This window comes from Neoarius graeffei, chromosome 1 (genome assembly GCF_027579695.1).
Source record: "Neoarius graeffei isolate fNeoGra1 chromosome 1, fNeoGra1.pri, whole genome shotgun sequence".
In the NCBI taxonomy this organism is placed as follows: domain Eukaryota; kingdom Metazoa; phylum Chordata; class Actinopteri; order Siluriformes; family Ariidae; genus Neoarius; species Neoarius graeffei.
The window spans coordinates 9456413-9470236 of NC_083569.1; the positions used below are offsets into that span (position 1 = coordinate 9456413).

General features: G+C 41.9%; 1 protein-coding gene across 1 annotated transcript in view; it reads right to left on the reverse strand.

The window, feature by feature from the left end:
• LOC132886659 (BMP/retinoic acid-inducible neural-specific protein 3-like) overlaps positions 1-13824 on the reverse strand; it is a 172118-nt gene that overhangs the window by 119454 nt on the left and 38840 nt on the right. The window contains exon 2 of the mRNA XM_060921595.1: positions 3926-4104. Within this exon, the coding sequence (XP_060777578.1) occupies positions 3926-4104 (179 nt within the window). The remainder of the gene's footprint in view (positions 1-3925; positions 4105-13824) is intronic.

A 13824-nucleotide genomic window follows, 5' to 3' on the forward strand; every position in this document is an offset into this window, starting at 1 on the left:
ATATTTAAAAACAAGCCAGTGGGGACGAATTGAAATTATACTTATGCTATGGTCACACATAGGGCATTCCAGCAGATTTTTGAGGTGATCCGTTGGATAAATTTGGGTGGAGTAAATATGCAAATAAAGCCACTGTAGCCGCGACAGTAATGATGGAAGATGCCAATAAAATCAACGGTGGCAGCGACGTATGACCTTACAGCAATGATGGCAGTGTGTATGGTTTTCACGACTGCAGTATGGCATAGCCACAGCAAGATGAAATAAGCCACACCCCCTCAGCAAACTTTTCACTTTCTGCAGAATGTTGTTCCATGAACATTTTGAGATCAATAGTTGCAACGTTGACCCCCGGTAGCCCATGTATGCCTAAAGGATACTCATGGATGCCTTCATGTTTGTGCTGGATGGATGCTTGACCCATGGCAATTTTCAAATGGATGCCATGTTCTTCTAGTTATCAAGTTAGCTCCCTGGCTCTCACGTATTCCAACAGAAGCGCCTGGAATGCATGCCGGTTGACCCCTGGAAGGCTCAAAATCGTCCACCAGTGTCTACCACAAAGTGTGAGACCTTAGCATTCATGATGTTCAGGAGAATAATCATGCCTGAAGCTCCACCTCCTTCCTAAGTAACTTTCTTTGAATTCCTTTGTCCCGCTATCTCTTCTAGCAATTTCTGCACCCTCCAGCTCCATGTAACCGCCCTACCATTCAACAGCTCCTACACAAGAGTCTTTGGTTGGAAGCCAAAGAAGCCATCCTGCTCACACTTTACACTTTCACAATCATAGCTGTTCCCTAACTAGCTTCTTGTTTTTTCTCCTTTGATCTTGAAAAAAAAAAGCCTCGTAACTTATGATACTGAGAAACCGCAAAGTCCTGAAGCGTCTCATGTCAGCTTTACCACTGATACTGGAGACTCATCTCATCTCATTATCTCTAGCCGCTTTATCCTTCTACAGGGTCACAGGCAAGCTGGAGCCTATCCCAGCTGACTACGGGCGAAAGGCGGGGTACACCCTGGACAAGTCGCCAGGTCATCACAGGGCTGACACATAGACACAGACAACCATTCACACTCACATTCACACCTACGGTCAATTTAGAGTCACCAGTTAACCTAACCTGCATGTCTTTGGACTGTGGGGGAAACCGGAGCACCCGGAGGAAACCCACGCGGACACGGGGAGAACATGCAAACTCCACACAGAAAGGCCCTCGCCGGCCCCAGGGCTCGAACCCGGACCTTCTTGCTGTGAGGCGACAGCACTAACCACTACACCACTGTGCCGTCCTACTGGAGACTCCTTCCATAAAATGCTTAAAAACGCCTCCTCATCAAAAAACATCCATGATACAAGTTTGTAAGTTTTACAAACTAATAATGCATGAGAACAATCCATAATATAAACAAAACATAGCTAACAAATAGGCATGTAATGATATAATGTGCAATGATAAATCATGATACAAATTTATGCTGATTCGAATGGATTAAATAAAAAATTAACCGCGATTATTATCAATCTCTTCAATTTTCCGAGGTGTAATTCCATAGTTTAGACAGCACAGGGTGTATAATAGTGTCACATAATGTAAGATAGTGGGAATGTAGTGAGTGACTTGACCCTAGGTGGAAGTAACACAGCTCTAATGCCACAACAACACAAAAAGGCAGCTTTAAAATGGGAAAGCGAAAGAAAAGAGAAGCAAATAGAGGTGGTACAAATGTTCATAAATGTTTACTAAGAAAAGCCCTATTTGTTATTAACTTTTTCATTTTTTATAAAGAGTATTTTAGTTAATAGGCTATTTTATTTTTTTCACGGTCCGGTTTCCATCAAATCCGGCGCTCTGATTGGCTGGCGAGTGGGTCCGTATCCTACGATACGGACCCCAGTTACGGACCCTGGTTACGGACCTCTGACGACTTTCTCGTTCACAATAACAACAAACATTGTAGCAATTTTTGTCAACATTTATTTTTGCATTTCTCAGGAGAATAGCATTAATTTTACATCATGGATAGCGATAACAACAGTCTTCACAGTGAAAGCGAGTTTTACTACCCTGAGGAAGAAGAAATAAAAGAAAACATTTCAGGAGAAAGCTAAAAACCTGTAACTGTTGCTAACACCGAGCAAAAACATGGCTGAATCCTGAATGACTCAATTTTGTATAAATAGGGGACTACATAGGCGGCAAAATGTAGTTTTTTTTTTTTTTCCTGCCATGGAAGTGCACTTGTATACCGAGGAGGAAGCAATTTGCATTACAGCCATGAATGAAGATTCAAAATGGTGGCTTGGCTCGGTTTTCCCTTTTGGGCGCTCTCGTTTTCTGTTAGAATTTGGTAAAGAAAAAAATGAATATATTTTTTAAAAAACCCGTAACTGTTGCTAATGCCGAGCAAAAACATGGCTGAATCCCGAATGACTCAATTTTGTATAAATAGGGGACTACATAGGCGGCAAAATGTGTTTTTTTTTTCCTGCCATGGAAGTGCACTTGCATACTGAGGAGGAAGCAATTTGCATTACAGCCGTGAATGAGGATTCCGTGAATGGCAGCTTGCCTCGGCTCGGTTTTCCCTTTCGGGCACTTTCGTTTTCTGTTAGAATTTGGTAAAGAAAAAAATAAATATATTATTTATCAGCTTAAGGTCGGTCTGTATGGTGAAATACCGTGACCTCGGCCCAGAGGGCCTCACTCAGTACTTTCAAGACCTCGGTCAAGGTATTTCACGATACGGACCTCCCAGCTGGTAAATAACATTTATATATTTCACTCAGACCTTGAAAAATATGGACAAATATTATTGTTGGCTATTAAGAAAATTATTTTTTTTTTTATTTAACAAAAAGAATACTTAAAGCAAGATGGCCTTTCGATTTCATAAAATCAGTGAAATTTAGTTCCCTCTGAAATTTGGTCATTGTGATTACATGTTTATTTCTGTAATAACTAAAAAAATCAGGCCATTCTGTGTCTGGGAAGTTATTTAATTTGAGGGGATGAAAGCAAATAATGTGCACGAAATCACTCGCGTTGTGCAGTCAAGCAGACAGAGAAAGTCCATGTGTGTGTACATGCGCAGGTTTACTTTTGACCGTGCACCAACAGTTCCATCATTCTGTCACTAAACGAACAGCTGATCACACTGAGGTGCTCGCTGACTGCCGATATTTATTAGTTTGGTCCTGCGTTTCCTTTCCTTCATATTTAACAGAATGTCTTTTCTTCTCGCTTTCCATTACTGTAGTCGGTCTTTCATGTTTCATTTGCACACTCATGTCCTCTATTTTTCTGTCCTGTTTCAAATTTGTATCCCACAGTGCCTTGCATGAATGGGGAAAGCCCACCACGTGATGCATGACGTAGTATCTTGTATTGTGTCATGGTGAAGCAGGAAAAAATAGCGGACAATTTTGGGCCATGTGGCTCTGAATTCATTAATTGTTCTGTTTAAAAAAAAAACCCTAATAAAATTGCAAGTCTGTGATTCAAATTCAGTAGCTTTCGGTCCACTGAACAAAAATAATTAGGTGTCGGGAAAATTTCTTTTTATGACCTATACTTGAAAAATCTGAAAGACTGTCTACCTTTAAGCTGATAAAGAATAGGAAAATAAATGTTGCATTTTTTTAGGTAATAAAATGTTCTTAATTTAATTTTTTTCCAAAAATATTGTGGGAAAATCAAATTCCAAGCCCAATATTGTGAATTGAATCAACCTGTTCATAAAAACATCAGCAGTTATTGTTATCAAAATACAAAACATACCAACATTATAAATTTAGTTTTCATAGAAACCAAATTTTGTATTAGTTTTTTATTTCCATGGAATAAAACCCCCTTTGGTTTATTTAGAAGAAAACCAGATGTTTTACCCTCACACAACTTCTCCCTCTGCTTCTTCTTACCTCCAAGAGTGGCTGAGACGAGGAAATGGGTGCCATACTTCTTGATGATATTGTCCGTGATCATCTGAAGGCTCGGCCGTCGCCCCAGCTGCCTGATGTTGCGCACAAAGTCGGGGTCTAAGGGCACTGCTTCCTGCCTCTCCACAGCCAAGTTGTTCACCTTCCATCGGCCAAACTCCCTACAGAACATCAGAATATACTGCATGATTCACTAAATATCCAGTGTCTACTGGAATTGGCTTGGCACATCAGTGAGAATGAATAAAATGAATAAAATCCTCAGGGAGAATAAAAGAGCCAGCGATAATCAGAAAAGTCTGATTATATGTATTATTTTTGCACTTTGTGCGCCCTTTCCTTTTTGACTATTTTATATGTTTGTATCATTAAACTCAGTAACAAAACTCAAAAGGTCTGTTTCATTCAAAGGATGCTCGACTGTCATTAAGCAAGAAAGCATTCCCCACACCATCACAATACCACCACCAGCCTGAACTGCTGACACACTTGAGTTCTGACCCTACCATCAGAACATGCAAAACTGATCCAATCTTTAACCGAGCAGTTTGGGTGAGCCTGTTATCACTGTAGTCTCAGTAATCACTGTAGTCTTCCTGTTCTTCTTCTTCTCCTGTAGCCTATCTGCCTCAATGTAAAAGGAATTTGTCGAAAAATTACACAAATTATGTCAACTGATCTGCTGGACACAAACTCAGTGTCATGTTTTTAACGCATGAGCTGTTTGATTTCGCTGAAGAGCAGCCGCCTGGAGTCCAATAATGACATTTGATATTAATATATATATATATATTTAGGCACTGCCTAAAAGCAGAGCTCCCATCTGTTTCTGGGTTGTAGAATTTTCTTATATCATAGCCAGTCTCTTTTGTTTTATTTCTTTACTGGCTAGCACTGGCCACTAGGTGGTGTGCATGACTGGTAATTACTAACACTGGCCACTAGGTGGTGTGTCATCTCATCTCATTATCTCATCTCATCTCATTATCTGTAGCCGCTTTATCCTGTTCTACAGGGTCGCAGGCAAGCTGGAGCCTATCCCAGCTGACTACGGGTGAAAGGCGGGGTACACCCTGGACAAGTCGCCAGGTCATCACAGGGCTGACACATAGACACAGACAACCATTCACACTCACATTCACACCTACGGTCAATTTAGAGTCACCAGTTAACCTAACCTGCATGTCTTTGGACTGTGGGGGAAACCGGAGCACCCGGAGGAAACCCACGCAGACACGGGGAGAACATGCAAACTCCACACAGAAAGGCCCTCGCCGGCCACGGGGCTTGAACCCGGACCTTCTTGCTGTGAGGCGACAGCGCTAACCACTACACCACCGTGCTGCCCCCAGGCGGTGTGTATGACTGGTAATTACTAACACTGGCCACCAGGCGGTGTGTATGACTGGTAATTACTAACAGTGCCCACTAGGCGGTGTGTATGACTGGTAATTACTAACACTGACCACTAGGCGGTGTGTATGAGTGGTGGTACCGGTAAATGTTTACGGACAAACCACAAAAAATCGACTCGATGGGTTTACCATTTTTTCTTAGGTATGGTGCTCCGCTGGAGCTCCGCTATAATCACTTCACGATGTGAATTGTTAAAAAATATCCGCAACACAGTGGTCATTGAACACCTTTGAATGTTCTCTCCGTTTCTCAGAGACGATAAACAACACTGCTAATGCTAGTCACTTAGAAACCCATCAGTACTTAATACACTGGCTCTTTGAGGATAAGACTGAAGACCTTGCTTGAATGATAGTAACTGAGGTGAGGGGTTTCAGTGGGGTAATTTTAACTCAATTACTGTTACATTAACGCTAGCTCTCGCTATCTTCAGCCTGAATAACATTAGCTTGCTACTTGTTTTTAACAACTACTGTGGATTTGATATGCTCTTGAAGCAGATAAAGGCTGGTTTGTGTTCTAGTGACAGTAGGAATTAATTGATTTCGGTTGACGTGCGTGTTTTGTACATGGTGTCACCAGGTAACGCTAACTTCCAGTATCTTTGGCCAGAATGTGTGAAGCATCATGGGAGTTATATAACATGAAAACAGGAAGCGGATTCTCGGCCGTGACAGCAAGCAAAATTTCTGAGGTAAATTGCACTTGAAATCGCTTCTTAATGTATATTTACATGCAAAAATGACATCATATACTGTGATTTTTAAAAAATACTGGTTTAGTTTGGTTTCTAACAGAACCGTTAGACTGTGTATTTTACTCCATATTACTTTTAGACATTTAGACTAGGGTAACCAGATGTCCCCGTTTTCCAGGAACAATCCCCATTTTTGGTGCCCTTCAGGCTTGTTGTACTTGAGTCTGATTTGTGCCCTAATTTTAAGGACTTGGACTTCAGCACTGATGACTCGGACTCGTGCATTAACTGCATTCGGACTCGTAAATTGAAGATGAGGACTCGGATTTTTTCTTTATTTTTTGTAATATAGCATAATAAGGGCGGCACAGTGGTGTAGTGGTTAGCGCTGTCGCCTCACAGCAAGAAGGTCCGAGTTTGAGCCCCGTGGCTGACGAGGACCTTTCTGTGTGGAGTTTGCATGTTCTCTCCGTGTCCACATGGGTTTCCTCCGGGTGCTCCGGTTTCCCCCACAGTCCAAAGACATGCAGGTTAGACTGAAGGCCAATTTATGCTGACAACCCAGTCCTCGCAGACGGTGTCGCAGATAGCGTCTGCGTAGTCCCCCCACCTTCGCAGACACTCTGCGCGCACCTCCCAAAAATTGTGACCACCGCAGAAGCCTCGCAGACATCGTCGCAGACAAGAGGGCTCCGATTGGTCCACTCTACATCCGCTGTACACGCACTTCCGCTTCCCTACTTTCCCGGTTTGGTTTGTTTTCACGACCGCCATTTTTAAAAACACAAGCGAAGATGGAGCAGCACGAAGAGCAGTTGATCGAGGAAGTGAGAAAGTACGTACATCTATACGACTACAGTTCTAGTCATTATAAGTAACCGGAGGATAAACACTCCACTAACCACACCCACCAACTACTCCTAGCGATTTCGCGACTTCGCGCCCCCTTGCGTTGTAGCGGTGAATAACATCGTGCACGCCTATTACTCCCCGCTCAACGATAAATTACAACTGTCTGCGAAAAGCTGTCTGCGAAAGCCTTGTCGCAAGAGCATGCAGAGGCCTTAACTGGTGGCTCTAAATTGACCGTAGGTGTGAATGTGAGTGTGAATGGTTGTCTGTGTCTATGTGTCAGCCCTGTGATGACCTGGCGACTTGTCCAGGGTGTACCCCACCTTTCGCCCGTAGTCAGCTGGGATAGGCTCCAGCTTGCCTGCGACCCTGTAGAACAGGATAAAGCGGCTAGAGATAATGAGATGAGATGAGATATTTATATCTACAATTAATTTTTATACTAATTTCATGCAAGCGAATGCACAGTCACCTGTTCATACGTCATGGTCAGGAACAAACTAACGTTAATGGCGCTAAAATGCCTGGAGAGAACGCCCCTAGGATTGTCTGCTTTGCTTATACAGACTTCTCGTGCAGTGGGAAAAAATGCACTGCTGTGTGTTCTATATATAGAAGAACTATCGAGGAGACGACGGGGACGACCTTGAACTTCAATTGTCATTTGGCAAGACTCCACCCAGAGAAGGAAGTGACACGCTATGTTCATTGCTCTGTTGATAGTGGGAGGGGCTTGTTTGCTGAGTGATGAACTAACTAGTGTTAACCATCTCTCATGTTATTTGCCCTCTTGATAGTGGGCGGGGCTTGCTGAGCGATGAACAAGCTTTTAATCTGTAGCCTATTAACTAAAACGAGGCAGTCAAGCAGTAACGTTAAGGCCAATTTATGCTGACAACGCAGTCCTCGCAGATAGCGTCGCAGACAGTGTCTGCGTAGCCCCCCCACCTTCGCAGACGCTCTGTGCGCACCTCCCAAAAATTGTGACCACCGCAGAAGCCTCGCAGACAAGAGGGCTCTGATTGGTCCACTCTACATCCGCTGTACACACACTTCCGCTTCCCTACTTTCCCGGTTTGGTTTGTTTTCACGACCGGCATTTTTAAAAACACGAGCGAAGATGGAGCAGCACGAAGAGCGGTTGATTGAGGAAGTACGTACATCTATACGACTCCAGTTCTAGTCATTATAAAAAAAAAAAAGTTCTAGTCATTATAAGTAACCGGAGGATAAACACTCCACTAACCACACCCACCAACTACTCCTAGCAACTTCGCGCCCCCTTGCGTTGTGCCGGTGAATAACATCGCGCACGCCTATTACTCCCCACTCAACGATAAATTACAACTGTCTGCAAAAAGCTATCTGCGAAAGCCTTGTCGCAAGAGCATGCAGAGGCCTTTAGTCCAACACAGTAGCAGAGACGCTTTCACATAAAAGCAGCAACAGCTACCATCAAATGACTCGGATCAATAGTGGACTCAACTTAAAATTTTCTTTAATGACTTGAACTTAGACACCGAGGACTTGAGACTGGACTTGGACTCGAGGTTTAGGGACTCGACTACAACACTGGTGCCCTGTCCCCAGAAATGTCCCCGTTTTTAACCATGACCGACAGACTCGGGGGGGGGAAACAGACTGAAAAAAAACAACAGACTGAAACATCTACCAGATTTCAGCAGACACCTCACATATTGTTTTGTGGCTCACTTTAAGATGGGCTCAGGCTGATAGCAGAGATGTTCTGGAACACCTCTGGCGAAAATCCAGTATTTTGGTTGGTGGAGCTGACGAATAACTTTTTAGCTGAGCCAGGAGTTCATGGTGAAGCTGACCAAAAGCACAGAAATCCTGAAGAAAGTACACTCTTCTGAGAAATATACCGACTAGGTTGGTATATCATGTAGTTAGTAATCTGTATGTTAAGTGTTTTAGGGCATGGGTCAGAGGACATTCTGTTTTCCCTTGATAGTAGGGCTGAGAAAGGTAGTGCATCTGAACATTTTCAGCGCTAACATTCAAATTTATATTCTGCATAGCCAGACCTTTCAAAAAAAGTTTGTTTTGTTGGGTGGTGGTGGGGGTGCATTGCGAGGCCCTCTGGCCCATGGCCTATTTTACATGCATTATTGTCTATTTTGAGAAATTACAGAATTCCCACCAAACTGGTAAATTTAATTCAGAGTAGCTATGCGGAAACGAATTGCAGAGTGATGCATAAAGGACAACTCAATGAACAGTTTGAAATCAAGACCGGGGTCAGACAAGGATGCCTATTTTCTCCTTTTCAATTTCTACTAGTCATCGACTAGATAATGAAGACAACTACTGAATGAAAAAAAAATGGAATACAATGGACATTATGGACGCAACTTGATGACCTTGATTTTGCAGACGACCTGGCACTTCTATCTCGCAGTTACTATCAGATGCAAGATAAGACAACAACATTGGCAACCACCTCTTTACGAGTAGGCCTTAACATCCATAAAGGAAAGACAAAGATTATGAGGATAAATACAACTAATGACAAACCAGTCAAACTACAGTGGTGCTTGAAAGTTTGTGAACCCTTTAGAATTTTCTATATTTCTGCATAAATATGACCAAAAATATCATCAGACTTTCACACAAGTCCTAAAAGTAGATAAAGAGAACCCAGTTAGACAAACAAGACAAAAATATTACACTTGGTCATTTATTTATTGAGGAAAATGATCCAATATTACATATCTTTGAGTGGCAAAAGTATGTGAACCTTTGCTTTCAGTATCTGGTGTGACCCCCTTGTGCAGCAATAACTGCAACTAAACATATCGGTTAACTGTTGATCAGTCCTGCACACCGGCTTGAAGGAACTTTAGCCCATTCCTCCGTACAGAACAGCTTCAACTCTGGGATGTTGGTGGGTTTCCTCACATGAACTGCTCGCTTCAGGTCCTTCCACAACATTTCCATTGGATTAAGGTCAGGACTTTGACTTGGCCATTCCAAAACATTAACTTTATTCTTCTTTAACCATTCTTTGGTAGAACGACTTGTGAGCTTAGGGTCATTGTCTTGCTGCATGACCCACCTTCTCTTGAGATTCAGTTCATGGACAGATGTCCTGACAGTTTCCTTTAGAATTCGCTGGTATAATTCAGAATTCATTGTTCCATCAATGATGGCAAGCTGTCCTGGCCCAGATGCAGCAAAACAGGCCCAAACCATGATACTACCACCACCATGTTTCACAGATGGGATAAGGTTCTTATGCTGGAATGCAGTGTTTTCCTTTCTCCAAACATAACGCTTCCCATTTAAACCAAAAAGTTCTATTTTTGTCTCATCTGTCCACAAAATATTTTTCCAATAGCCTTCTGGCTTGTCCACATGATCTTTAGCAAACTGCAGAGGAACAGCAATGTTCTTTTTGGAGAGCAGTGGCTTTCTCCTTGCAATCCTGCCATACACACCATTGTTGTTCAGTGTTCTCCTGATGGTGGACTCATGAACATTAACATTAGCTAATATGAGAGAGGCCTTCAGTTGCTTAGTAACCTGGGGTACTTTGTGACCTTGCCGACTATTACGCACCTCGTTCTGGGAGTGATCTTTGTTGGTGGACCACTCCTGGGGAGGGTAACAATAGTCTTGAATTTCCTCCATGTGTACACAATCTGTCTGACTGTGGATTGGTGGAGTCCAAACTCTTTAGAGATCGTTTTGTAACCTTTTCCAGCCTGATGAGCATCAACAACGTTTTTTCTGAGGTCCTCAGAAATCTCCTTTGTTCGTGTCATGATACACTTCCACAAACATGTGTTGTGAAGATCAGACTTTGATAGATCCCTGTTCTTTAAATAAAACAGGGTGCCCACTCACACCTGATTGTCATCCCATTGATTGAAAACACCTGACTCTAATTTCACCTTCAAATTAACTGCTAATCCTAGAGGTTCACATACTTTTGCCACTCACAGATATGTAATATTGGATCATTTTCCTCAATAAATAAATGACCAAGTATAATATTTTTGTCTCATTTGTTTAACTGGGTTCTCTTTATCTACTTTTAGGACTTGTGTGAAAATCTGATGATGCTTTAGGTCATATTTATGCAGAAATATAGAAAATTCTATAGGGTTCACAAACTTTCAAGCACCACTGTAGATGGGAATAGACTTGAGTAAGTGGAATCCTTTACTTATTTGGGGAGTAACACTGACAAACAGGGTGGTACAGATGCAAATGTCAAAGCAAGAATAAGTAAGGCAAGGATTGCATTTTTAAAGCTCAAAAACATCTGGAGCTCTAGTGTATTCCAACAACAAACAAAAATAAGGATATTTAATTCAAATGGGGCAGCACGGTGGTGTAGTGGTTAGCACTGTCACCTCACAGCAAGAAGGTCCTAGGTTCGAGCCCAGCGGCTGATGGAGGCCTTTCTATGTGGAGTTTGCATGTTCTCCCCATGTCTGCGTGGGTTTCCTCTGGGTGCTCCAGTTTCCCCCACAGTCCAAAGACATGCAGGTTAGGTTAACTGGTGGCTCTAAATTGACCCTAGGTGTGAATGTGAATGATTGCTTGTCTCTATGTATCAGCCCTGTGATGACCTGGTGACTTGCCCAGGGTGTACCCCGCCTCTTGCCCATAGTCAGCTAGGACAGGCTCCAGGATGCCCATGACCCTGTACAGGATAAGCAGCTACAGACAATGGATGGATGGATGGATAGATAATTCAAATGTAAAATCAGTATTGCTTTATGGTTCCGAGACTTGGAGAATGACAAAGAACATAATCAGTAAAATACAGATCTTCATCAACAACTACCTAAGAAAGATCCTGAAGATACATTGGCCAGAAAGGATCACTAACAACAATCTTTGGTTGAAAACACAGCAAATACCAGTTGGAAGAAGAAACTGGAAGAAGAAGATGGCGATGGATCGGGCACACGTTATGAAAACCAGCAACAAACATCACCAGACAAGCCTTGACTTGGAACCCTCAAGGGAAGAGAAGAAGAGGTCGGCTAAAGAACACCTGGTGAAGAGATCTCCAGACAGACATCAGGAGGCTGGGATACACTGGGTCTTCTGGAGATCCCTTGTCAATGGCCTATACCCCAGGAGGGGTGTCAGGGCATAGAAGATTGTCTGTCTGTTTTGTTCCTGCTTTTACTCTAGATTATCAAGATTACTGAATGGCTGTTCTCCCTTATTATTATTCATCTCATCTCATTATCTCTAGCCGCTTTATCCTTCTACAGGGTCACAGGCAAGCTGGAGCCTATCCCAGCTGACTACGGGCGAAAGGCAGAGTACACCCTGGACAAGTCGCCAGGTCATCACAGGGCTGACACATAGACACAGACAACCATTCACACTCACATTCACACCTACAGTCAATTTAGAGTCAGCAGTTAACCTAACCTGCATGTCTTTGGACTGTGGGGGAAACCGGAGCACCCGGAGGAAACCCACGCGGACACGGGGAGAACATGCAAACTCCACACAGAAAGGCCCTCACCAGCCCCGGGGCTCGAACCCGGACCTTCTTGCTGTGAGGCGACAGCGCTAACCACTACACCACCGTGCCGCCTATTATTATTATTGTTGTTGTTGTTACCATACATTGAAACTGCTTGGATTGAAGTAAACTATTTAAATTGTGTTGCATGTTTTGTATATTTTTCAATACATTGTCCATTATTAGTGGCATATACAGTCATTAATATATTTACTTTCATGGGTCTAAAACCTCTATTTCAGCTTGCCTACAATTTAAGAGTAGATAAATCTAAACTATGTACACTGCAAAAAATGATATCTTGTGAATATATGGGTGAATTTAATATGGGTGAATTTATCTAATAGAGTGGCAGCTACAATTATCGACAGTCCATAATTATCGACACCTTTTCAGATCGACCAATAAAGAAAACAATTTTACAAAGGTGAGTTTCAGCTACGACAGTTATTATTGGTTAATTAATCAACTGGAAGACCCACCGCACCCTTTGATCTTGTCGTCTGATGACACAGCTCGTTGTGTCAACTTGGGATGGAATTTTTTTTTGCACGATCAGCAATTTGAGGAAAACCCGGACATTATCGCAGGTACGGTAAGCATGATGGAAAGATCATGGACATGTCTTTACTTCTCAAATTCACCGATATTTCATGATCTCCTTGTCGAAACCTACTTTGTTTCTTATTCATTTGACAGTCTAAACGCAGGTTTGAGAAGTCACGTGAGGTGTCGATAATAGCGATCACTTTCACCGGTGTCCACCATTATCGACACCCTGTGGAATTAAGTGACATTTACAACTGTTATGGATCGATCTTTGTGGATGAAGTACTTTAAAAAAATAAAAGTGCTGTGATTTATAATATTTTTTTTTTTCTGATTCATAACAGAATGGAATGTTTATAGAGTATTTGGAATCCAATTGCAATAAATAGAATTAGACCAGAATTAAATTCCTAGCATATAAAACATTACATGCTTGAAATATTCAGATTTTTCTATTCCATTCAGAATTTTTTTTTTTTTTGCAGTTTGTTGTAAATATCTACTACATATTACAATATCAGTAGACATTTTATATTTTGATTTGAGGAATGACATGCGACCTTTGACCTGGAGTTTCATGCGGTTACAATGCCAATTTCCTGACATTTATTGGTAAACGACAAAACTAGAAATTAATACAAACAACAACGAATGATTAACAAAATGTGATCTACGAAAATACTTAGAAAGTGGAACAAAAAGATTCTCTGATGCAGGTTAAACATTATCAGTTAATTTGTTTACGAACATTAGAATTCCCTCCTCAGTCATGTAAGCCCCCACATCGATATATGTAATTATATAAAAGTCTATGTAAAACAAATTTTAAATAAGAACTATATTTTGTTA